Genomic DNA, 27,907 nt, shown 5'->3' with positions numbered 1-27,907 from the left:
TGCTTTTGTTACGCTTAGAGTGGCTTCAGCATATTCCACTGAAGACCTAACCACTGAAATGTCCTTCCTGGAATTAGTCTTGATTGATCAGAAAACCCATTTCCTGAAGAACTTGCAAGACTGGATTTGTCTATTTGAGGCATAATTCTTTCATCTTTGTCTAAATCAGCCAGTTGTCTAAGTAGGCTATGACCAAAACTCCCTGCAGTTGCAAGAGTTTGATAACTGCTATGGTGGTGGTTTTGTGAACAATCTTGAGGCCCAAAGTCATTGCTTTGAACCTGTTTAACCCCCTCCTGGGCCGAAAGCATAGGTAACGTCATAGGTGGGGAACACAAGGGACAAGTCAATAGGCATTTTTTAGATCTATAGTACAGGTCCAAGGCCCTCGGTGTAATAATTGGCAGACCTGTGTGATAGTCGTCATTTGACTGTGCTTCATCTGGTATGATTGTTGAGATGAGATAGCTCAAAGATCATTCTTCTTTCTGGGGAGTCTTTCTTTGATACATTGAATAGTTTGCCCTGAAATTTTAAGAGCCTGCACGTTTCTATAGCTCTCCTTTTCCGCATCTCTCTTAAAAATGATACAGTTCCAGGATCTAGTTGGGTAAAAAACGGTAGTGTGTTAGTGGTTTAGACATCCACGACTAACCAAAACCTCAAAGAACTATGTTCTGTGCCCACCAAGAAAAAGGGTCAACATTCCTGAAAGCAACAGAGACGAACCCCCCCCCAATCCAAAGCCTCTCATTGATATGATTCTTTGCCTTTACACAACTTCACCATTCCCTCTGTTCCCCTTGCTGTTCCCAGTACCCTTTCCTTCTATGAAAAAAATCCTGAATGATCAAAGATATGGGCCTCACCTTGCGGATTGCTTCCCAGTTCCTATCAAGGGAACTTAGGTGTAGGACGAGAAGTGGTCCTCTACAGGATGCTTTTGAGCTTGTTTCTGGATGTTATTATTATTATTATTATTATTATTATTATTATTATTATTATTATTATTATTATTATTATTATTATTATTATTATTATTATTATTAGATAACCGGTAAGGAAAGGAAATAAGGAAATAAATAAACGATATGAGAAATAATTAACAATGAATAAAATATTTATAGAAATAGTAACAACATCTAAACAGATATTGCATATATAAACTATTAAAAGACTTATATCAGCCTATTCAACATAAAAACATTTGCGGCAAGTTTGAACTTTTGAAGTTCTCCGATTTGAATACTCGATTAGGAAGATCATTCCACAACTTGGTCACAGCTGGAATAAAACTTCTAAAATGCTCTGTAGTATTGAGCCTTATGATGGAAAAGGCCTGACTATTATAATTAATTGCATGCCTAGTATTACGAACAGGATGGAACTGGCCGGGAAGATCTGAATGTAAAGGATGATCAGAATTATGAAAAATCTTTTGCAACATGCATAACGAAGTAATTGAAGGACGGTACCAGAGATTGATATCTAGATCAGGTATGAGAAATTTATTACACCGTAAGTTCATGTCCAACAAATTAAGATGAGAATTAGCAGCGGAAGACCAGACGAGAATAATACTCGAAACAAGGTAGAATGAAAGAATTGAAACACTGCAGCCTACTCCCTCTTTAGGAAGAACTGAAAACATTTCCTCCATTTTTTTTAGTTTATATAGGAGATATTTATTTTAATGTTGTTACTCATCTTAAAATATTTTATTTTCAATATTAATCTTACCCGATGATCATGTGGCTGTCAACTCCGTTGCCCGACAGAAATCTACGGTTGGGATACGCCAGCGATCGCTATCCAGGTGGGGGTGTACACAACAGCGCCATCTGTGAGCAGGTACTCAAGTACTTCTTGTCAACAAGAACTCAATTTTTCCTCTGTCGTGCCGCCGGCAAGACCTACTTGGATACGCTGTTGATTTTGGAGTCTTTGTTCACGATTTGGTGATGTATTTGCTCTAAAGTTATAGCCTTCGCTATTCAGGAAGCTTTCTCATTAGCTTAGCAAGCTTTTGGAATTAATATAGATTAATTGGTAACGAACTTTGCTAGATTTTGGAATTCCCCCTTGACTACTTCTAAATTCAAGATGTCTGACCAGTCTCAAGTACCTAAGTACAGGCAGTGTAGTGTTAGGACTTGTACTAGGCGTCTTCCGAAGGCCTCTATAGATCCTCACACCGTATGTTCCAATTGTAGGGGTAAATCCTGTCAATTGGAAGATCGATGTGGGGAATGTGCTGGGCTTTCGGAATTCGATTTTAACGAATTCCTTAGATATGCACATAGGTTAGAGAAGGAGAGAAATAGGAGGAGTTCTTCTCGCTCTGTGGATTTTTCCTCTCCCCATGCCCCTCAACCTTTTCCTTCCCCTGTGGTGGTGACTCCCGAACCTGCTACGAGTGCTCAGCCTGGTATGGCGGATATGTTGCGTGCCATTCAGGCTCTCGGTGACAAAGTGGAGTCATTGGCTAATGACCGTAATCAGCTCTTGGCAGATGTCAGAGAGCTGAAAGCGAAAAGTGCAGTGGGAAGTGTTAGTGCTAGTGATGTGCAAAGTGTCAGTGTCAGTGTTGCGCATGAGGGTACATCTGTGCGTGCCAGTCGTCCTCCCAGTCCGGGACCTCTTGCAAGCTCCCAAGCCCAGGGGAGAAGCAATGTCGAAGGACCAAAGGGTTCGGCAGGCCTTGATCGGCGCACGGATGTATCCTCAGTGGTTGCGGACGTATCTGTTAGGGATCGTCCCATCCACATACAGACGAATGAGCCCTTACATTCCTCGTCTGTGGAAGAGGTTTCCAGGAGGAAACGGTGGACCAAGGTCTCACGACCGCTCAAGCGTAAGGTCCCTTCCGAGCTAGTCCAACGGCCCAGGTGTAGCCACTGGGTCAGTTCGGACTCGCCGCAGTCATCTGATGACTGCACACCTCCCAAGAGAGGTAGAGTGGTCCCTCAACAGGCTACTGCTCCGTCTGTTGTTGCTCCAACCACAGTAGACCCTAAGTGGTCCATGCTGCAGACTATGCAGTCTCAGCTTGCTGCATTCATGCAGGAGTATCATGCTGAGAAGGCTCCTGTTAACCTACAACCCGCCGAGGTTGTGCGCTCAGCAGATACTGCGGCTGCCTGCTCCCACACTCCACCTGTGAGAGCTCCACCACCGATGCGCAGTCCACCCTGCCAGACGCATGTTCTTGCTGCACCATCTGCTAACATGCGTGAGCTGCCGCATCAGGAGTTGCCGGGTTCCAGCACTATGCGGCATTCTCCTCAGCCCATGCAGCATGCTCTGCAGACCTTACAGCATGCTCCGCATACCATGCAGCATGAGCCGCATACCTTACAGCATGCTCTGCATACCATACCGCATGCTCCTCATCCCACCGCAGACCCTCCCACACACCAGCCCTCTGCTTTTGTTGTTGCCAGCTCGCAGACCGACCAGCAGCGGCATGATGTTGGATCCGCAGGTACGCATGCACCCGTACTGCCGGATTCAGCCGTTCAGCTTTCTGCTCTGCCTTTACCTCTTACAACTCAGCGTTCGGATGATGAAGCTGCACATCTGGATGAGCCTCACTCTGATTTTGAAGGGCCCAAGTTTACTGCTCCCTCCTTAGATTTTCGTAAAGTCCTTGCCTTGTTCAGGGACTTGTATCCTGAGCAGTTTGTGTCTGCAACCCCTCGTTCTCCTCCCTCCGAGTTTGCTCTGGGCATGCAGTCTGCTGCGCCTGCCTTCACCAAGCTTGTTCTCGCCAGATCATCTAAGAGAGCTTTGAGGGTTATGGGGGACTGGTTGCAGTCCAAGAAGCAACTGGGAAGGACTTCTTTCGTCTTTCCGCCTCCCAAGCTTGCTTCTAAGTCGAGCGTCTGGTATGCCACGGGAGAGGAACCCGGCTTGGGGGTTCCTGCCTCTGCCCAGGCCGACTTCTCAAGTCTGGTTGACTCTCCCCGCAGGTTGGCTATGAGACGTTCGAAGATCTGCTGGTCCTTTTCCGATTTAGATCATCTGTTGAAGGGAGTCTTTCGTGCCTTCGAGATATTCAACTTCCTCGATTGGTGTTTGGGAGCCTTAAGCAGGAAGACTTCCCCTTCAGATAAGGACTCGGCCATGCTGATCATGTCTAGCATGGACAAAGCAATTCGGGATGGGTCTGGTGAACTTGCAGCTTCGTATGTATCAGGAGTCCTTAAGAAGAGAGAACATCTTTGCTCCTTCTTATCAGCTGGTATCACTCCTTGCCAGAAGTCAGAGTTGTTGTTTGCTCCTCTCTCCAAGTGTCTGTTTCCGGAGGAGCTGATTAAGGGGATGGCTGCCTCACTTATCCAGAAAGATACTCATGATCTTATGGCATCTTCTGCACGTAAGGCTGAAACCTTACCTTCCGTGCCTAGACCCTTCCGCCCTGCAGCAGTTGACACACCTGCTTCTAGGTTCATCCCGCCCTTTCGTGGCAGAGCCTCCAGCAGAGGAGGTACCCGTGCAGACAGTCACCGTGGCAAGTCCAAGAAGGGTTCCAAGTCCGCAAAAGGCAAGTTTTGACTGCCTTCCTCTCCAGACAGCAGTAGGAGCCAGACTCAAGACCTTCTGGCAAGCTTGGGAGAGCAGAGGTGCAGACGCTCAGTCTGTGAAGTGGCTAAGGGAGGGTTACAGAATTCCGTTCTGCCGCAGTCCCCCTCTAGCTACGTCTCCCATCAACCTCTCTCCCAACTACAAGGAGAAGGACAAGAGGCTAGCGTTGCAACAAGAGGTGTCGCTCTTGCTACAAAAGGAAGCGGTGGTCATAGTCCGGGATCATCAATCCCCGGGCTTTTACAACCGTCTCTTCCTGGTAGCCAAGAAGACAGGAGGTTGGAGACCGGTGCTGGACGTCAGTGCTCTCAATGCTTTTGTCACCAAGCAGACGTTCACGATGGAGACGACGAAGTCGGTCCTAGCAGCGGTCAGGCAGGAGGACTGGATGGTCTCGTTAGACCTGAAAGACGCGTACTTTCACGTCCCCATCCATCCAGACTCCCAACCTTTCCTAAGATTCGTCTTTGGAAAGGTTGTGTACCAGTTCCAAGCCCTGTGCTTTGGCCTAAGCACGGCACCTCTTGTGTTTACCAGACTGATGAGGAATATTGCGAAATTCCTTCACTTGGCAGACATCAGAGCCTCCCTCTATTTAGACGACTGGCTTTTAAGAGCTCCCACAAGTCGTCGCTGTCTGGAGAATCTCAGATGGACTATGGATCTGACCAAGGAACTGGGCCTCCTGGTCAATTTAGAGAAGTCCCAGCTCGTCCCATCCCAGACCATTGTCTACCTGGGTATGGAGATTCAGAGTCGAGCTTTTCGGGCTTTTCCGTCGGCCCCAAGGATCAATCAAGCCCTAGAATGCATCCAGAGCATGCTGAGAAGGAACCGATGCTCAGTCAGGCAGTGGATGAGTCTAACAGGGACACTTTCATCGCTGGCCCTGTTCATCGAGTTAGGGAGACTCCACCTCCGCCCCCTTCAGTATCATCTAGCTGCTCACTGGATAAAGGACATGACGCTAGAGGCGGTCTCAGTTCCTGTTTCCGAAGAGATGAGGTCTACTCTAACGTGGTGGAAGAACAGCATTCTTCTCAAGGAAGGTCTACCATTAGCTGTTCAGACCCCCGACCACCGTCTCTTCTCGGACGCATCGGACACGGGCTGGGGTGCGACACTGGACGGACAGGAATGCTCGGGCACATGGAATCAGGAGCAAAGGACACTTCACATCAATTGCAAGGAGTTGTTGGCGGTTCATCTGGCCTTGATAAACTTCAAGTCCCTCCAGCTAAACAAGGTGGTGGAGGTGAACTCCGACAACACCACAGCCTTGGCTTACATCTCCAAGCAGGGAGGGACTCATTCGAGGAAGTTGTTCGAGATCGCAAGGGACCTCCTCATTTGGTCAAAAGATCGAAAGCTCACGCTGGTAACGAGGTTCATTCAGGGCGATATGAATGTCATGGCAGATCGCCTCAGCCGGAAGGGTCAGGTCATCCCCACAGAGTGGACCCTTCACAAGTATGTTTGCAGCAGACTATGGGCCCTGTGGGGTCAGCCAACCATAGATCTATTCGCTACCTCGATGACCAAGAGGCTCCCATTGTATTGTTCTCCGATTCCAGACCCAGCAGCAGTTCACGTGGATGCCTTTCTGCTGGATTGGTCCCATCTCGACCTGTATGCGTTCCCGCCGTTCAAGATTGTCAACAGGGTACTTCAGAAGTTCGCCTCTCACAAAGGGACACGGCTGACGTTGGTTGCTCCCCTCTGGCCCGCGAGAGAATGGTTCACCGAGGTACTGCAATGGCTAGTCGACGTTCCCAGGACTCTTCCTCTAAGAGTGGACCTTCTGCGTCAACCTCACGTAAAGAAGGTACACCCAAACCTCCACGCTCTTCGTCTGACTGCCTTCAGACTATCGAAAGACTCTCTAGAGCTAGAGGCTTTTCGAAGGAGGCAGCCAGAGCGATTGCCAGAGCAAGGAGGACATCCACTCTCAGAGTCTATCAGTCTTAATGGGAAGTCTTCCGAAGCTGGTGCAAGGCCAATGCAGTTTCCTCAACCAGTACCACTGTAACCCAGATTGCTGACTTCCTGTTACATCTAAGGAACGTAAGATCCCTATCAGCTCCTACGATCAAGGGTTACAGAAGTATGTTGGCAGCGGTTTTCCGCCACAGAGGCTTGGATCTTTCCACCAACAAAGATCTACAGGACCTCCTTAGGTCTTTTGAGACCTCAAAGGAACGTCGGTTGTCCACTCCAGGCTGGAATCTAGACGTGGTCTTAAGGTTCCTAATGTCACCAAGATTTGAACCGCTCCAATCAGCCTCTTTTAAGGACCTCACATTAAAAACTCTTTTCCTCGTGTGCTTAGCAACAGCTAAAAGAGTAAGTGAGATCCATGCCTTCAGCAGGAACATAGGTTTCACATCTGAAACGGCTACATGTTCCTTGCAGCTCGGTTTTTTGGCTAAAAACGAGCTTCCTTCCCGTCCTTGGCCTAAGTCGTTCGAGATCCCAAGCCTGTCCAACTTGGTGGGGAACGAACTAGAGAGAGTACTTTGCCCAGTTAGAGCTCTAAGGTACTATTTAAGAAGGTCAAAGCCATTACGAGGACAATCAGAAGCTTTATGATGTGCTATCAAGAAGCCTTCTCTACCGATGTCTAAGAACGCAGTTTCTTACTACATCAGGCTTCTGATTAGAGAAGCACATTCTCATCTGAAGGAAGAAGACCTTGCTTTGCTGAAGGTAAGGACACATGAAGTGAGAGCTGTGGCTACTTCAGTGGCCTTCAAACAGAACCGTTCTCTGCAGAGTGTTATGGATGCAACCTATTGGAGGAGCAAGTCAGTGTTCGCATCATTCTATCTCAAAGATGTCCAGTCTCTTTACGAGAACTGCTACACCCTGGGACCATTCGTAGCAGCGAGTGCAGTAGTAGGTGAGGGCTCAGCCACTACATTCCCATAATCCCATAACCTTTTTAACCTTTCTCTTGAATACTTTTTATTGTTGTTCTTTGGGTTGTACGGTCGGCTAAGAAGCCTTCCGCATCCTGGTTGATTTGGCGGGTGGTCAAATTCTTTCTTGAGAAGCGCCTAGGTTAGAGGTTGTGATGAGGTCCTTTAGTATGGGTTGCAGCCCTTTATACTTCAGCACCTAGGAGTCGTTCAGCATCCTAAGAGGACCGCTAGGCTCAGTAAGGAAGATGTACTTAAAAAAGGCAGAGTAATGGTTCAAGTCGACTTCCTTACCAGGTACTTATTTATTTTATGTTTGTTATTTTGAATAACTGATAAAATGAAATACGGGATACTTAGCTTCTTTGTTAACATGTATGCTGGTCTCCACCCACCACCCTGGGTGTGAATCAGCTACATGATCATCGGGTAAGATTAATATTGAAAAATGTTATTTTCATTAGTAAAATAAATTTTTGAATATACTTACCCGATGATCATGAATTAAAGAACCCGCCCTTCCTCCCCATAGAGAACCAGTGGACCGAGGAGAAAATTGAGTTCTTGTTGACAAGAAGTACTTGAGTACTTGCTCACAGATGGCGCTGTTGTGTACACCCCCACCTGGATAGCGATCGCTGGCGTATCCCGACCGTAGATTTCTGTCGGGCAACGGAGTTGACAGCCACATGATCATCGGGTAAGTATATTCAAAAATTTATTTTACTAATGAAAATAACATTTTTCCTTTTTTCCTTTCCTCACTGGCTATTTTCCATGTTGGAGCCCCAAGGTCTATAGCATCCTGCTTTTCCAACTAGGGTTGTAGCTTAGCAGGTAATAATAATAATAATAATAATAATAATAATAATAATAATTATAATAATAATAATAATAGTGAAGTAGCCATTGCCTCTGCATTGGCTTTGTCCACTTGAGCTTGAATTTGGCTTTAATAAAGTTCTGTAAGGCCTCATAGGTAGGTGTACAAAGTAGCTTTGCAACAGCAGAGTTGGGGAACCTAGATCACCCAATAGCTCTCACTTACAAAGAGAACATGACAGACATTAGGTTAAAAAGAGTCTGCTTGCCACTTAATTCTGCAGTCCTAAGATAGTTAGGAACCAATGGAAAATGATAATCCAATTGTTAAGTACCAACTTGAGCATCCCATTATTTAAGGAGAAAGACTTCATGAAAACTTTTCAGTTCTGTGAATCCCTCAAACTCTTTTGGATATACCCCCCAAAAAGGGCTACATTCTTGGGGAATTTAAAATCTCCTTTAAACAATACCTCCCTCATTGATTCAGATGCCTCTTCACTATTTGGTCAAAAGGAGTTTTTTGCCTGGCGATGACAATTTGATCACAAAAGTAGTGAGCATTCTGTACTGTAAACGGACACCTCGGGCTTCTGATTCTGCATCTGCCTAAGTATTTAAGGCAGACCTGTATAGCATCAGTAGAACATCTTTTGGGATTAGCTGGGAACATACCTTGAGAGGTTGATTCTTAAACCTCCACCATGATGCAGGAAATAGCAAAAGGTTCTTGGATAGGATATTATTTAATGCTAAGTCTCTTCCCTTATGTTGAAAAATATTTGATTCAACCCAGAGGGCACATCCATTACAGGATTACTATGGTTTCCTACAAGGTCCCCCTCCTCTTTATCCATTAAGAAATCCTCTTTAGGCCCCACCCCCTTGTAAACTGATCGGCAAGAATTAATTCATAAGAAAGAGCCCCCACTGGAGCCTTCCTGAGAGCCCGATAACCCGAAGGTCCAGCACAGCGAGATCTACAGGCTGGGACAAAAAGGAAGCAGGAGGGCAAAAACTCTGTGGAAGTGCAGCAATTTGAGCATGCTGACTTCAGAGGGAGTGGATTGAATCCTTTGTTATCTTGGAGATAACGGAGGCGTCCACAGGAGACGCACGCATACCAAATCAAGGCAGGACCTGAACCAAAATCTATTACTTAGAAAGAGGCCTGGTCCATCAAGACCCCTTTTCCACACCCCTTAACGGCTACATCTGGAATTGTAAGGCAGATGAGATCCCAAAGCCCCTTGCTAGGTAAATACTGAGCAGGTCCCTCAACCTCAGCAAATCCTTTTACCCACATTTAAAGGAGAAAGACAGAATTATCTCACAAACTTTTTGCAAGTAGATCATGTTTCCAAGGAGAATGGATCCTCTGCCATCAAATAAAACAATTGACAGAGTCCCAGGATGTATTATCACATCTGTCCATACACACTCAATTTTGCTTGCATCCATATTTATTAAGAAAAAAAATTTAATTGAAAACCTCAATTTTTTCCATATCACCCAAGAGAGGAATAGTATATCTCCCCCCCCCCCTTTCTTAAATACCATAGCCTTATATCTAAAAGGTCTGGACTTTTCCCCTAATTATCATAAATAATCAAACTTATCGGGTGAGGCAAGGGTTATACTCGTACCCCATCTACACTGTAGTTGACTTTATGGTAACCAAGCCATTGGATGGAAAAAAGAAAACTAATTAATACGAGCCTATCAAGTCTTCAAATAGGAAGATAATATTTTTCTATGTGGAGTAAGCCACTCAAATTATTTAGCAAACCTAGACCAGTTACCCCTTCCCTTGAGCTTATAGCATCTTGCTTTTCCAACTAGGGTTGTAGCTTGGCTAGTAATAATAATAATAATAATAATGATAATAATACATACATACATATACCAAGGCACTTCCCCCAATTTTGGGGGGTAGCCGACATCAACAAATGAAACAAAAACAAAAAAGGGGACCTCTACTCTCTACGTTCCTCCCAGCCTAACAAGGGACTCAAACCGAGTTCAGCTGGTACTGCTAGGGTGCCACAGCCCACCCTCCCCCGTTATCCACCACAGATGAAGCTTCATAATGCTGAATCCCCTACTGCTGCTACCTCCGCGGTCATCTAAGGCACCGGAGGAAGAAGCAGGGCTTACCGGAACTGCGTCACAATCGCTCGCCATTCATTCCTATTTCTAGCATGCTCTCTTGCCTCTCTCACATCTATCCTCCTATCACCCAGAGCTTCCTTCATTCCATCCATCCACCCAAACCTTGGCCTTCCTCTTGTACTTCTCCCATCGACTCTTGCATTCATCACCTTCTTTAGCAGACAGCCATTTTCCATTCTCTCAACATGGCCAAACCCATTTTCCATTCTCTCAACATGGCCAAACCACCTCAACACATTCATATCCACTCTAGCTGCTAACTCATTTCTTACACCCGTTCTCACTCTCACCACTTCGTTCCTAACCCTATCTACTCGAGATACACCAGCCATACTCCTTAGACACTTCATCTCAAACACATTCAATTTCTGTCTCTCCATCACTTTCATTCCCCACAACTCCGATCCATACATCACAGTTGGTACAATCACTTTCTCATATAGAACTCTCTTTACATTCATGCCCAACCCTCTATTTTTTACTACTCCCCTAACTGCCCCCAACACTTTGCAACCTTCATTTACTCACTGACGTACATCTGCTTCCACTCCACCATTTGCTGCAACAACAGACCCCAAGTACTTAAACTGATCCACCTCCTCAAGTAACTCTCCATTCAACATGACATTCAACCTTGCACCACCTTCCCTTCTCGTACATCTCATAACCTTACTCTTCTCACATTAACTCTCAACTTCCTTCTCTCACACACTCTTCCAAATTCTGTCACTAATCGGCCAAGCTTCTCTTCTGTGTCTGCAACCAGTACAGTATCATCCGCAAACAACAACTGATTTACCTACCATTCATGGTCATTCTCGTCTACCAGTTTTAATCCTCGTCCAAGCACTTGAGCATTCACCTCTCTCACCACTCCATCAACATACAAGTTAAATAACCACGGTAACATTACACATCCCTGTCTCAGCCCCACTCTCACCGGAAACCAATCACTCACTTCATTTCCTGTCCTAACACATGCTTTACTACCTTTGTAGAAACTTTTTACTGCTTGCAACAACCTTCCACCAACTCAATATAACCTCATCACATTCCACATTGCTTCCCTATCAACTCTATCACACGCTTTTTCCAGATCCATAAACGCAACATACACCTCCTTACCTTTTACTAAATATTTCTCGCATATCTGCCTTACTGTAAAAATCTGATTCATACAACCCCTACCTCTTCTAAAATAATAATAATAACTATCATATATTGTAGGTAGTTGACATCCTAGGATTGGTAAGGGAAGGGGTTCATACTAGGTTATCCTCTCTTTAAGCTACTTTGTAGGGAACGAAGTAGCTTAAAAGGAGAGAGCTTGCTAACCATATAGGGTTAAATCATAAACCCCTTTCCTCCCTCCAAATCTTATATCAAATGAATATGGAAGGATGAGGAGAAACCTTCCCAATAAGTGGAAAGTCTTGCTAGCCCCCTGCCCTCACTCATGAACCTTAGGGGAGAGGAGAGAATTGACCCCTCTTCACAACCATTCTTATATTCACACTCCTATTTCTGGATGTGAAAATCCTGGGCAAATGGGTTATTTACTTATTTAAGATAATCTTATTGCTAAACATTACCAGGCTAAAGATACTATATAGCCCACATAACTGACGATTCTCATTTTTACCTAATCTCACAAAGGTTAGATACTATTGCAACAAATTTGTTATTCATAAAAATAAATAGATTGGGAATAGTCTTGGTAATATTTAGAACCAGTTAGGTACTGAAAGTTAACTAACTGCAATAAGATATCCATTTGTAAATTTTGCTAGAGAACGCTAACTAAAGGCTATGCTAGCCTACCTATAATTAAAGGTCAACAATAAGCTTATACACCCCCTTGCTAAACATAATAACCAGGGTGAATAAAAAAAAATGCGCTGGCAATTTAATAATCAAACATTCGTAAGATTGATTAGAGTTATGAAAAAAACTAAGTTACTAGGTCCATGAGCAAACATCCAGAAGCAGCCAGCAACCAACGACGAGTAAACAGCAACAAGCAACCAGCGACCCCTAAGTTACTAGGGTATGCAAGATGAAATTAATATGATAAGGAATCTAAATTTATTATTCAGTTAGAAAGGATATAAAATTTAAACTAGGAAGGGTAGATCAAAATAACTAAAACCCTTTGATGTTTTTGAAAAGCCTGGGAGTGATGGCTAATAATGCCTTAAGAATCTAAATTAAAAACAGTCACACAATTGTCAACTCACTTGACCAAAATTTAAGCCCAAATTACATTATGCTATTAATAAGGATAATGGAAAACCAACCAAAACCTCATTTTTGTTACTCAATTTATTTGTATTCCAAGATTTCTCTCGATGAAGCTGGGACGATATTGACAGTTCAATGAAGGAAAAGTAGATGGGGCTTAGCGCTAGTTGATGCACAGGTAGAGTTGTCTCCATCTGTAGTGAGGGTTCTCTGTGACGACATCACCCAATGCAGATGATTTCATCATTGGAGGTTCTGTGTCAAGTTCAATAGTGCCTGGGCTCTGAGTCCATGCTTTGCACATTGATACACTGGCCCTAGAGCAGGGGAGACAATATTTCTTTTGTATTTATGTCATATTGGATTCCCTGTGCAGCCTTTTACAGGAAAGTCTTTGGAGGCCGCACAGCAGATTAACCCCAAGAATGACTGAAAAATATTTTTGACTAATTTTTTGTCACTAAAAACATCCCTCATTGAATGTGGCTGCGTTAATGGCAGCTGGTGAGTATATCTTATAGAATGGATGAATTTCACTTTGAATTTTACCTAAAGAATTTAACAAAGTGCTGGGCTGTCTGCAAAGGCGAAGGTTTATGATGGGAAATGGAATTATTTAAAAGATGTAATGTACTGTACTCCTTTAAAGGTTCACAGCCATCTGTTTAAAATTCCTAAAGCGTTGTAGATTTTGGGAACATTATATAATGCAACTCCTTTAAGGTATTTTGTATAGCTTACACCTTTATACTGTACATGGAATAGGTTATATAAGCCCTATGTTTTATTAGGAAAGGCAATATTTTTGTCAGTGAATCTGAAAGATGTCTTTTTCAGGTGCCCATGTACAGGTCTTTAAGAATATTCCTTTAGTTTTCCCGGTAGGGCAAGTCATTCCAATTCAGGGAACTTTGCCTCTGGGTGGCAACAGGCTAAAAAATAATTACCCAAATATTGTCTCTGTTATCATTTGAGCTCGCAGGAGAGGTACAGGCTGTTGTTATGCACTGTACTATTTTATGACTGCATCAAAAGAAAAACTTCACCAGCTGCTAAAGTATCTTAGAACCATGTATCGTTTTCTGAATCGGGTAATCAACAAAGATAAATCTGGTTCAGTTCCAATAAGGTAAATGACTTACTTGAGCATAGATTTGAACACAATCATTTGTAGCTTGTCTTGCGGGAAAAGCTCCGGCATCTATAGGTGTCATGCCTATGGTTGGCCGTAAGTCGCCCCTGGGTCAAAAGTACATGTGGCCACGATGCTGGGTCTAAGCCACCACTCCCCTATACCTATCACCCTGACTCTTGTGCCGAAGGGTCTGGGCCCCATGTATCCTGCTCCCTCTGTACCTGTGACTCCACTTGCTTTTGTGGTGCGAGCCCCTTTGAGATTGTTCACCAATGTGATGGTTCTTGTTGGAGCAACCCGTGTAGTTTCTCTGCCCAGGGGGCGTTGTTGTCGTTGGTCGTTTGGGCCTCAACTCCTCTGCATGTAAAGCCTGGGGGAAGGGTTGTGAAGAGGAAGAAACGTACTTATTCATTTTCATTCTCAAACTCCATTCTCATCCTACTCTTCTACCTCATACTCTATTCTGATGCTTATCTAATTAAGATGAAGAAATGGAAAAGGTTGAAGAAGTTCAGAAAGGGCTTTTTGAGACACCACCTCTCTTTTGGGGTGGTGGGGGTCGTGGATGGCACCCAAGTGGCCGTGTGGTGGTCAAAGCCAATGCCCTGTGGCACAGCTGCCCAAGGAAAATACACAGGGTTGGTGCCATTACCCCATGTACCCCCAAGGTGCCATGGTTCGAATGTCACCGACTACCCCTTAGCCTGGCAGGACAGAAGTGTATGGCCTCGTACACTTTCTATTCCTTGCTTGATGAAGGAACTTCGGCAGCCTCCAACACCGTTCCTCCCTTGACAGTAGATTCTTCCTCCCTTATCCTGTGATACTTCAGTAGAGAGGGTTGAGAGAAAGGCACCACTTTAGCAGACCAGGAGTTGAGGATAATGGACATGTCCTCCGAGCTTGAAGCTGTGGCTGTCACTCAACCCTAATCAGTAAAGAGAAGATTAGGTACTACTGTATTCCTTCCGTCTCCACCTTGATCATTCCTATTGATTCTTTCCCTGCTGATGTCGGCCTTCCCAGGTCCTTCTTCAGAACCTGATTACGTTCCTGGTTCTGTCCTTTAGACAGATCAGTCATATTCGTTAGAGGTGGGGGGGGGGTGAATTACATGAGAAACTTGTCACACTTTACCTCGGTTGGGTATGAAGGTGCTTAGGATTTGTCTGCCCCTAAGGTAATGAACCTTGGATTGTTGCCGACAGAGGTGGACAATCCAAAGTCAGTGTTCCTTCATAGACGTCCTCTCACTCATTTGTGAGAGTAATGGACAAGGGGAGTCTTCTTTGGTGCCACCTTCAGGGAGAACTTAGGTCATTGATCAGCACTTTGTTGTCCCTCAAGGGTCGTGGGCATCCTTGGAGTTTCCTTGGTCTGGTCTGGTTGGTTTTGCTCTGAATCTAGTTGATAATCAGATCTGTGGATCTGAGAACTTTCGAATCCAGCTGATCAAACAAGATCTTGCTCCCCTAGTACTCTCAAGGCTGAGAAGATTCTACATACCAGACCATGTTGTTTCACCTCTTCTGAAGGTTGACCTGTCTATGTATGCACTGACTGGGGGATCTCCTTTGAGAGACTTAAGTCAGAAGGTTAAGTTCTTCCTGGCTTCTGAGTCAGCGGCCATGGAATTATCTGCCATGGCCTCCCTCTATACTGCCTCTTGGCTTGACCAATGGTCAGGTGCAGTGACGTACTTTACAGTCAACAGGGTTATTGATCCTGGAGTCTTTTGAGATGGACAAGAGTCTCATGCTGTCTGGTGGAAGCTCTAACATTTCTTACACCAGTCACAAAACTACGTGGCCAATTGAGTTTTGAAGAGAAGGAAGGCTGTGTTTTTTCTATTTCTTTAAACAAGTTGGCTGAGAAATAGCTCTTTCACTTCAGAACTCTTTCGTGCAGGTACCAACGTCACTCCTTCTGAGTAGTTGTGTGCAGGCAGCAGCGGGGACTCTCTGAAGATCTAGTGCGCAGTCTCCGTCAAGGACCCTGGTCCTTTGCAGGGAACTGCGGCCAAACCCTTGGGTTCGGCCATGTCTGGGGAATCAGATGTAAGAAAGGTCCCGGTCTCGTTCCCAAACCCCAAGCAGGACTGCCCGCAACATCTTCCAGAAGGGAGCCTGTGTGTACACAGCCCTCTTCAGCCAACCAATCTTGTTCTCTTAGAAGGACCAGCTACTGGAAGAAGGGAGTCACAGTTAAACGCTGAGGGCGTTGTTCTCCCTCTCCTGAGAATAGGAGGATGCCTATCTTGCCATTAGGCAACCTGGCAGACACAGAGCTGAACCATGGGTTGTGAGTGTCCTTTGGGACGGTTACTTGATACCCTTTCATGACAGTCCCCACCCTCTCCACATCTCACTTACCGACAAAGTTCTTGTCCAATCCTCCAACATTGCCGATAGCCCTGACATTGTGGACAGAGGTGGACTGGTTGTTGGAGAACAATGTGCTTGAAGTTGTAGGAGACGAGTCTTTGGGCTTAAACAGTTGGCTTTTCCTGGTGGAAAAGTCAACTGAGAGCTGGAAACCGGTCATTGACTACCCTCCGCTGAATAAGTATGTACTGTATGTTTAGAAAATGAAATTTCAATATGGAAACAGTATGGTCTGTACTGTGTACAATCAGAGAGGGAGACTTTAATACTTTCGATTGACCTGAAGGATGCGTGCTTTCAAGTACCTATGCATCAATCCTTTTCAAAGTACCTTCACTTCTCCCTTATGGTATTGTGTGATTTGGACTGTGTACGGCTCCCAAGTGTTCAAGTGGGGACTTCACCTTGATAGCAGCTTGGGCCCACTCGCAAGGAATACATCTGTAGATGTATCTGGTTTATTCTGGCCGCCTCAGTAAAGCAGTTGCTACAGGATCAAGATCAGATTTTTACTTTTCCACAATCTGGGGATCATGACAAACTGAAAGAATTCAAATCTCATACCCAAGCAGAGGTTGGAGTACTTGGGCCTCCTATCAAACACAGCAGCAGCAAGAGTCTTTCCTTCAGACAAGCGCATTAGCAAGCTCTATGAGGTTGCTCAATTGTTTGTCAAGACAGAAATCCCAGCTCAACACTAATAATGTCTTCTTGGCTACCTTTCCTCGTCAGCCACCACCAGGGATCCCTTTATCCTTCCTGTTCCAGTGAGACAGGAGCCTCGGAACAAACCTTGTTGATGAAAGAGGAAAACCTCACCAGGGAGCTCTAATCAACTTTTCTCCCGTGGATATTCAATGACCAGGTTGTCTCAAGCCTGTGGTCAAAAGAAGAAATGCATCTGCACATCAACATCCTTGAATTGCAGGCGTCCTTTTTAGCACTGGAAGTATTCCAAGAATGTTTGAGGAGGCATTTGTTAATGTTGATAAGCAACAACACCACCATAGTGGCTAATGTCAACAAGCAAGTGGGCATGTTCTCACGCCCTCAAAGAGGATGCATATCTGGGCGGCATTCCATGATGTAGTGGTCAGTCAGGTTACATTCCAGACAAGAGGAATGTACTAGCAGACACACTCCATCGCCAGAGGCAGGTCATAGTGGCCCCTACATCCCTGCGTGGTAGAAGGACTTCTTCCCCTTAGGGGTTCCTCAGAGGTTGGCTTATTCACTACACACGTAAACAGGGAGACCTGTGTTTTGTCCTCCCATTTCAGATCCATTGGTCATATTTTAAGTTGTCTTCCAACACCTATGAGATCACCTGGATGCATATGCTTTCCTCCATTCAGCCTGATTCAATCACTATCCAACCAAGTGTTAATTATGGCATTGCTCAGAATGACCCTGGTGGCTCCTTGATGGCCTTATACTGAGTGGTATCCCAATCTGTAATCACTTCTAGCTGAGATTGTTAGAGAACTACCCCAATAGTCCACACTCCTCTGTCAGCCGCATCTTCACAGGTATCGCCAATCTGTGAAATGGCTATAACTGCGGAGGAATTTGGACTTTATTTTTAAATCAAAACTAGAAAAAAATAAAATATCTGAAGAAAACACTGATTAGATTTATCTGAATAACTTGAACCCCTCCGTTCAGCTCAGTCACCTATTTATTACTGTAGTTAGGCCCGTGTAAGATATGTTGACATATTTATACGTCATGAACTTTTCATGATCACTATACATGTTGAGGGTGACGAAGGAATAATTATTATTATTAGTCAAGCTACATGGTACCTGTACCAGGAAGGTTTGGCCTTGATGGAGAAGGTCAACACACACACACACACACACAGAAAAAAGAAAATGCAAAAATAGCATTAATAGCATTTGGTGAGGATGAAGAGCGGCAACTACCGTTCACCATCCGAGCCAAAAGCAAAGTGAGCTCAATCACAGGTGTGTGAGTGGGAGGAGTAGCGAGCTACCTCCCTACCCCATGCTAACTAGCAGGATGGGTAGTTAACCCTTGCTAAATTTTAATGCCTCATCCTTCAGCTTCGCCAAAAGTAGTAGCATAGGTTTGTATTCTAGTTATGGAACAAATTTGAAAATAAATTACTAAAAAACTTGAAATAAAAGAAATAGGTTTTTAAATATGTAACTTCCCTGGTAGTTACATATATATAGCTTAATCCCGCCGATTCGTCGTGCGCACGGCAGACATTCAAAATTCGCGGCAATCGCCAACCAGGTGGCCAGGGGATCATACCTGTGCGCCCTCTAACTAGGTACCTGGAACTATTCCCATCAGTCCTCAGAAATTCCCTGGCATCGTTCGAGCAACACGTCGGAAATTCGTTCTACTATGTTTGGATTTCCTTAACTACAAATTGGTGAAGTACCCATTGCTTTGTTTTTGATGGCTTTCGCTGATCTAGGTTTTTCAAGATGGCTCCTCTGTTGTTAGATTTTGTGTGTAGGGCTGCAAGACCGGCTTCCATAAGCTGCTCTTGATCCCCACACAGTATGTAAAATGCACAGGGCATTTGTGTATTTTTCTTTTGGAATATAATCACTATGTTCGTAAGCTTGTAAGGGATAAGATCAAGGAATTTTTCCCTCTACTTTAAAAACTAACGAACAACTCTTAAAGACATGATGGTGGAAGGAAATCATTCTGCCATACTATGACGTCACAATTGTGTGACATTAACTCTTAGCAGAATGCCTTGAAAGAAATCATTCCGCCAGCGCTATGACGTCACAAATCATGTGACGTAAACTACGTAGTATGACTTGCAATTATGTAATTTCTTTTCTTTTTCTTGTAAGAAATGTAAAGAAAATACTAACTTACTAAGCATAAGTATTTTAATTTTTGTATTGTAGGGAAATATATTAATTTTTAAGTAAATATTTGTCCTATTAGTATACTGTACTTCCTTTAGTTAATCATCGATTTATTTTAGAGATTTCACTAGTGTACAGTCAATTTATGCTACGTAGTACTCTTGACGATCGTTACAGTTTCACAATACTTTGTATCGTTATTTGATTTTCGATATTGAGAATACTGATATTAATCATATAGCCTATTGTATTTTCATTCTAGCCTTTGGCGAAAGAGTATAATCTCTCGCAACGGGCAGGTCTAATTATGGTCTGATGTGAAATAGTTAAAAGTGCTAGTGTTCAGTGGCACGCAAACATGACGCAGTGCAGGGGAGGGTACGGCTGCTCGGACCTGTCGTTCTCCTAGCCCTAGACCTCTTCCATGCTCCCCAACCCCTGGGAGAAGGAATGACGACAGGCGAAGGGAGGCGAGAGGCGTTAGCCCCCGAGCAGTCGTCCCCTCGAGCGTACCTGTTGACCCTTCCCAGGACGCTCGTCCTCCCCATTGGAAAGGCGAGGTAAAAGTGTTATCCTCGCCGTCGCATGACGCTGCTCCCAGACGAGGCTGGTGTTTTACGTTTTTCCCTTCCTGCTAGACAAGAAGAGAGTTGCTCGTCATGGAACCGAGCGTCAAGACTGCGATCGTCATAGCTCCGAGCGTGGATTCGCGATCTGGACGCGTTACGGGAGGTGGCAAGGATCTTGACGCTCCCTCACAGCATGCTGGACGCATGCTGAACGCACGCAAGCAGGATGCTTCCTCGTAGCATGCTGGACGCATGCGAGCGGGACGCTTCCCTGCGTCAAGATCGCGAACGTCATAGTTCCGAGCGCGGTCTCGCGGCAAGGACGCACACGAGCTGCAGCGCTCATGGACGCTCCCTTGCAGCGATCTGGACGCGTTAGGGAGGCGGCAAAGATCTTGATGCTCCCTCACAGCATGCTGGACGCATACAGCATGCTGGACGCATACAGCATGCTGGACGCATACAGCATGCTGGACGCACGCAAGCAGGACGCTTCCCCGCGTCAAGATCGCGAACGTCATAGAGCAGGCTGGACGCATGCAGGACGCACCGGAAGCAGCATGCCTGTCAGAGCTTCAACGGTCCATTACGTCTCTGTTGACGTTTACAAGTCGCAAACAGAGGAAGCTCGCAACAGAAGCAGCATGCTGGACGCACGCAAACATGACGCTCCCTCACAGCATGCTGGATGCATGCAGGTCGCACGCAAGCATGACGCTTCCTTGCAGCATGCTAGACGCATGTATGACGCTGCCTTGCAGGATGCTGGACGCATGCATGACACATGCAAGCATGACGCTCCCTCGCAGCATGCGGGACGCATGCAGGACGCAAGCAAGCATGACGCTTCCTTGCAGCAGGCTGGACGTATGCATGATGCTCCCTCGCAGCATGCTGGATGCATGCAGGACGCAAGCAAGCAAGGCGAAGCGTGTTTTTTCTCCCACTCGTTCTACATCGGAGATCGCTAACCCTTTAGAGGAGATCTCAGAGGAGGAAACGCAGGAAACTCTTCATGCAGCAGATCTTAAAATATTACTTGCAGTTCTGGCGGACTTATATCCGGAGGACTTTTCAGCAGTCTGTACCTCGGAGCCCCTGCCCTCACAGTTTTTGAAGGGTAGACCCCAGGAATCTTCCTCTTTCAAGGAAACAGTGTTAGCCAGATCGGTCTAGAGGGCTTTTTCGACTCTGAACGATTGGATTCTCAAGAGAAAGGAACAAGGAAGGACAACCTTTTCCTTCCCCCCTACGAGATTGGCTTCTAGATCCAGTGTGTGGTACGAGACTGGGGAGGTTCTCAAATTGTAAGTTCCTGCCTCCTCCCAGGGAGACTTCACCAGACTCGTTGACGCTCACGTAGATCAGCCATGACTAAGGCTAAGGTGATGTGGTCCACGTCGGAGATGGATCACTAGCTGAAGGGCATCTTCAGAACAATTGAGGTATTCAGCTTGATGGACTGCACTCTAGGAGTCCTCGCAGACGTCTCAGATGATAAGAACGAGACGCAGATGCACCTTATTGCCTGTCTCGATAAAGCCGTGAGGGACGGGTCGGTCGAACTCACACCCCTTTTCAACAGGAGGTATTATTAAGAAAGAGCTATGCTGTTTCTTTCCTGTTGTCAGGATTGACTCTCGCTCAGAGAGCAGAGCTTTTGTATGCTCCCTCGACCAAATACCTCTTCCCTTCAGAGCTAGTGAAGGACTTATCGGGAGCTCTTGCACACAAGCAACGCAAGATCTGTTTACAAGGACTGCGAGGAAAGTTCTTCCAGCTAACCTTTTAGCCAGAAAGGAGAAGGAAGCTCCTCCCACGTGTCAGCCCTTTCGTGGGAGAGCCTTTCTAGAAGAGGACAGAGAATGGCTGCTGGAGGGCAACCTCGTAACCCCAAACAGCAAACGAAACCCTAAAAGTGAACTCAGCCTCCAGACACAAGTATCCCACTACTGGCAGCAGCTCTTCAAGAGCAGGTAAACCAGATGGTGTCAAAAGCAGCAATAGAAGTGGTAGAGGACCCCTCTTCAGAACAAGAGACCAAGACCTAAAGACGTGGATTCCGATCCCTCTGGGAATCAGGAATCAGTGGAGTTGGTGGAACGACCCCAACAAGTTACTAGAAGGCTTCGAACTTCATCAGAAGAACCCCGACCTAGTGTTGTATTCAGACGCATCAGACGTGGAGTCGGGTACAACACTGGGGAAGGGCGAGATTTCGGGTCTATGGGAAGACCATCAGAAGAAATGGCACATAAACATGAAGGAACTGGTGGCCATTCTTCTAGCGCTAATATACTTCCAGGAGGAGGTCCAAAATAAATTAGTACTGGTCAACGCAGACAACACCACAGCGTTGGCCTACATCAGAAAACAGGGAGGCACTCGTTTGGATTCCCTTTACGAGGCAGCAAAGATCTCCTGCTGTGGGCAAAAGCGAACAATATAACTCTGATAACCCGCTTCAAAGAGGGAGAGAAGAATGTCAGAGTGGATCTTCTCAGCAGAGGAAGACAGGTTCGCACGACAGAATAGACCCTACTTCACGAGGTGTGCAGCAGGCTTTAAAATCTGTGAGGAGAACTGTCAATAGACCTCTTTGCGACGCAGAGAAGAAGAGGTTACCTGTTTACTGCTCTCCAGTCCCAGACTAGGAAGCAGTGGCAGTGGACGCTTTCTTCATGGAGTGGGAAGGACTAGACACGTACGCCTCTTCCCCCATTCAGGATACTAAACAGAGTCATGAAGAAGTTCAGGGAGTCGAACAACGCCCGCATGACCATGATAGCTCCGCTCTTTGGCCCCTGACACCCTGGATCACAGAAGTGATGGAGTGGCTGGTAGACACCCCCAGGTCGTCATCCTGTCGGAACGATCTACTCAGACAGTCATATATAGAGAGATACCATCAAATCCCCTCGCTCTCATCTACTGTAACTGCCTTTCGACTCGGAAAACTGGCAAGAGCTAAGGGCTTTTCGAGGAAAGCTGCAAGAGCAATTGCAGGAGTGAGAACGTCCACAATCAAGGTGTACCAATCTAGTGGGACGTTTTCAGAGAATGGTGCAGAGTTAATAACATTTCCTCTTCCAATACCCCTCTAACTCAATTGGCAGATTTTCTGCTACATTTAAGAACACAAAAGAGACTAGCAGTATCAACCATCAAGGGATACTGCAGCATGCTAACCTCCGTCTTCCGTCACAGACATATTAACGTGTCAGGAGACAAGGATCTCTCGGACCTTATAAGATCCTTTGAGACCGCTAAGAGGAATGACAACCCAACCCCATCTTGGAATTTGGATGTAGTCCTGATGTTTTTAACCTCGAGCAGGTTTGAACCTCTTGACAAGGCTTCATGGCAGGATCTTACTAAGAAGAGCCTTTTCCTGGTTGCGTTGGTGACAGCCAAGAGAATAGAAGAATTGTGAGCCATTAGCAAAAAGATGGGCTTCAATGGAGAGAATGCAATCTGCTCTCTACGACAAGGTTTTCTCCACAAGAACGAGAATCCTTCGCAACCATGGCCCAGATCCTTTACCATTCCATGGTTATCTCATTTAGTAGAACGGGAAAAGGAAAGGAGAGAGGCCTTTGTGCAGTAAGAGCCCTATAAAATTTTATCTGCAGAGGACCAGAGAGGACAGGCAGATAACCTCTGGTGCTCGGTAAAGAAGCCTTCGCTACCCTTGTCAAAGAATGCACTGCCGTTCTTTATCAAGGATTTAATAAGGGAAGCTCACCAGAGTTGTGACGACAAAAGCTTCCCATTCCTCAAAGTCAAGCACACGAAGTAAAAGCTGTGGCAACTTCGTTGGCTTATAGACACAACAAGTCTATAAAAACGATTTTGGAAGCGACATTCTGGCGAAGCAAATCAATCTTCGCAGATTGTTACCTAAATGGGTTCTTGGAGAAGGTACTACTGCCTCTAACCTATAACCTTGTTTATACCCTTACCTTTTCTTGAACTTGTTCTCATAGGTCGTCTGTGAAGGTTGCTGCAACCTTCCACGGCCTGGGATGCAAGTCTAAGTTAGGTTTTATGGAATGTGTTTTTTAGTGTGTTAATGGGTCAGGTGGTCAGATTATTGTCCATGGCTATGTCAGGATAGCAAGGTTGGTGGTCTAGTCATGTTAAGGTCAAGGGCCGTGTGACAGCCCCACAGAGACTTTCTACAGCCCCCTGGGTTGGTCGCTGGGTCTCTCAAGGAATGCAGGCAAATGAGGCAGAAAAACCTATGAAACCAGCTTCCTTATCAGGTATGCCAAGATAGCAAGGATGGTGGTCTAGTCATGTTAAGGTCGAGAACCATGTGACAGCCCCACAGAGACTTTTTACAGCCCCCTTGGGTGGATTGCTGGGTCTCTCAAGGAATGCAGGCAAATGAGGCAAGAAAAACAATAAAGCCAGCTTCCTTATCAGGTAGGAACCAGATTATTGATACAGCTAATTTGTAACGATCAATAATTCTACGAATTCTCGACGGGGTTGCGGTTTTCTAACCCACCACCAATGGTGTCAATCAGCTATATATATGTAACTACCAGGGAAGTTACATATTTAAAAATGGTATTTTTATTTTAGAATAAATTTTTAAATACTGTATACTTACCTGGTAGTTACATATATAAAAGGTCCCTCCCTCCTCCCCTCTGAAAACAGGGGCATGGAATTTCTGAAGACTGATGGGAATAGTTTCAGGTACCTAGTTAGAGGGCACACAGGTATGATCACCTGGTCGGCGATTGCGGCGAATTTTGAATTTCTGCCGTGCGCACGATGAATTGGCGGGATTAAGCTATATATATGTAACTACCAGCTAAGTATATTTAAAAATTTATTTTAAAATAAAAATACCATATTGTAGTGGCAGTGACCATATATAGGCTATATGAAGAGGTTTTTCTGTTCCTTTCCGTGCTAACCCTCAGTTGCTTTCATAGCCATCTGTTCCTTACCAGAGGATGGGCAAGATTTTTGCAGCTAGTTTGAAGGAGGGAGAATAAATAGGCGGGGAAAAATTTTCTTTATAGATTTATCCAGAGCTTCTGAAATTACCATTTCCACTTCATAGATAAGATTAATTAATTTTTTGGCCTTGAAACGTTACTTTGTCCTATTAGTTTAGAGGATTGTGTCATATGTAGCCTTCTGTACTTTCCTGTCATGAATATTTCCTTTCTCTCTATTTCCTTCTTTCTCTGAGCTAGGGGAAATAGTCTGGCCAGGCTCTGAATATTTGGGTCTTACCAGTACCATGAAAACAAAAGCTAGCACCTTAGCTTTGTGTGTGGGGTAGATTTTGATTTTTTTTTCAATTTTCTGCATATCTCTTAGTAAGGTTGGAATCTAGTATGTTATCCTCATGGGAGGAACCAATTTTCCCTTCCTTTGGTATCATTGAGTGATTGGCTATGGTCAGAATCTGAATAAAGTCAGGTAGGCTGAGCCCTTCCCTTGGAACCATTGAAAAGGTTCTGAATATAGTAATCAAAATTATCATGTGGTGAAGCTGTTTTTGAAAATTGCTGACGGGAGATTTTTAGCGTAAATTGATGCCTGATGATATGACTTTTCCCATATTTGCTTCAAGTGACTATCATATCATGTTAATTTTTAATCAACAGTGATATTTTTACATTAACTGCATTTGCATATGGTATTATTAGTCTTATGACCTTAGGATATAGTGGAAGAAATATTAATGAGCTACTATATTATTATTTGTCAAAACTAAAGTGGCTATGACATGGTTTCATACTTAGTTTGTAAGATTAGTTTGCAGTTCCCTTATCTATCGTGAATCTATGTGTAGTGATATTGGATGGTTGCAGGCATTGGAAACCAATCCACCAATGACAGGTTGTTTTTATCCTAACTTTACAATCCTGATAGACTTCTTGAAATATCAGAGATTCCATCAAAATTTGTATTTCAATTTACAAAAGATAACTACACCGGAAAACTAATTTATCCAGTTTTTTCAGAACATTGAAATTGATAAAAAATTCCAAATACTATAGTAATTAGTTTACCTACAGTAATACCCTTTTTTAGTGGTAAATATCACTATCCTAAATACTAATCTTTAAACAAGGTAGTTTCTTGGTAGAATAAAATATTTCAAATATATAACCTCAACTTACTTCATACAGTATCAGATATTTTTTATATCCTGTTAGTTTTTGAAATGTTTTGTTGGCTTGCTATGAGATATATGATTGTAAATATGGCTACTTTTACTATTGATACTACTATTTAAGTGTTTTTTTTACAATTTATAGTAAAAATCATAGTTGTATATAATATCTAACCAGGTTGAAATCAATTCTGCAATTGCAAAACAATCAGATATCCAAAAGAATCAGTTTCCATATCAATTCTGCAATTGCAAAACAATCAGATATCCAAAAGAATCAGTTTCCATATCAATTCTGCAATTGCAAAACAATCTGATATCCAAAAGAATCAGTTTCCATAAAAGGAAAGACTCGTCTTATAGTCAATTACTCTTTGATGAGGGACTCAATGAGACTCAGGGCATGTAATACTGGATCCTTTTAAAGCATTTTGTTTGTTATCCAGTAATACATTTGTATTATATTTTTGTTTTCTTTACTGTGTCTTGAAGGTGTGTGCACATCGTTATATGTATAAAGGACGAGGATTTCAGTGGGGATTTGGATTATGTTATGTCTTATCACAAACCTTGGACTTGGACGACTACTTAGAACCATGTCGAGGAAAGCCTGTCAGTGAGTAAGTACCCATAAGATGATTAAATCAAGATTTTTATTTGTAAGTTGTAAGGGACTATTAATTATATAGTCTTTAGTATTGAAGTTATGTAACTCTTAGTTCAACTCCTTTAATAGATTCAAGATCAAATCATTATTTTTAATCTTTATAAGTGATGAAGACCATTGTTATGAGAATTATTTTCATCTCGCTTCCTACAACTTGTATAAAATGAGAAGCACCAAGCATTTTCCTGTCCCAGTTGTAAACAAAGTTGTTATCCGTTAAACTTGAATGATTGAGGTAATTTTCCAAGCATATGATATGTTTGTATATACAGTATAGGGTAGTTAATGAATTTTTTGTGGATATTGAAATAATCAGTGTAACCCCTTTGCTATGATGACGTCGGTATACGTCAAAACATGCCTGGTAATACACACCGTGACGTCGGGATACGTTATCATCATTATTATTATTATTATTATTATTATTATTATTATTATTATTATTATTATTATTATTATTATTATTATTATTATTATTATTATCATTACAAGCTAAACTACGAAAGAGTATAGCACATGATAGTATATCACACACAGTTCTCCAGTTTGGAGACGTAGGGATCATCACATCTCATCCTACCACCAACCACAATACTTGTAATTCTAGTCCTTATTCATGATTACTTTGGGTTTATTTTATTGTTTTTCTATGTTGTCATAGTGTTCAAATCACAGAGAAAGCCTCTCCGCCTCTGACTATAAGTCCCACCCTCAACGAGACGAAAACTTAGCAGTAATGCAAATTGTTGACACATGTCGAGATTTGTCTTTTTCTTAATGTTCTCTTTTCTCAACTATCATTGTTACAAAATAACATCATCTTCATATCTTATATATTCCATATTAGTATTGCTCATTATTTTTATGAGTAAAAGTTAGCTTATTGTCATTATTTCCATTTATTGCTATTCCACACAGTATTGGCCATGTTCTCACGTGCGCAATCTGCATTCCAAGCTCGTGAAATACCCAAACCAGGAATGATCCAGTTCATAGTGACAGTCACACACAAGAAGGAATGACAGACGAATGAACAAATCTTATGTCGAGTGAACTAAATCTATATTATCTCTCTCTCTCTCTCTCTCTCTCTCTCTCTCTCTCTCTCTCTCTCTCTCTCTCTCCAGAAATATGTATCCTTATCCTATTTGTTTATTTTATATATACCTTATAAATTATACATTATACAATACGTCTTATGTCAAAAGAAACATATGGATATTTTCATTATATTTCTGTATAATGTAAAGTCCATTATTACTGTTGAGTGGTTGCATATCTTTCGAGGGCTATTTATTGTGGAATAATTACGGAATAACATGTCGCTTCAATAAATATGTAAAGTTCTTTTTACACATAAAATTGCAGTGCTTTATCGTGTCTTATAATGAATTATACAGTAAAAT

At 43.7% G+C, this 27,907-nt stretch overlaps 1 protein-coding gene across 3 annotated transcripts in view; it reads left to right on the top strand.

The window, feature by feature from the left end:
• Positions 1–27,907, top strand: part of LOC137654700 (integrin alpha-3-like) — a 360,316-nt gene that overhangs the window by 144,083 nt on the left and 188,326 nt on the right. For all 3 annotated transcript variants that reach the window (XM_068388595.1, XM_068388593.1, XM_068388596.1), the window contains one exon: positions 26,327–26,454. In XM_068388595.1, coding sequence (XP_068244696.1) covers positions 26,327–26,454 — 128 coding nt within the window. The remainder of the gene's footprint in view (positions 1–26,326; positions 26,455–27,907) is intronic.

The sequence above is a fragment of the Palaemon carinicauda genome, chromosome 15, assembly GCF_036898095.1.
Source record: "Palaemon carinicauda isolate YSFRI2023 chromosome 15, ASM3689809v2, whole genome shotgun sequence".
NCBI classification, from domain to species: domain Eukaryota; kingdom Metazoa; phylum Arthropoda; class Malacostraca; order Decapoda; family Palaemonidae; genus Palaemon; species Palaemon carinicauda.
This window is presented reverse-complemented; position numbering and strand designations above follow the sequence as displayed.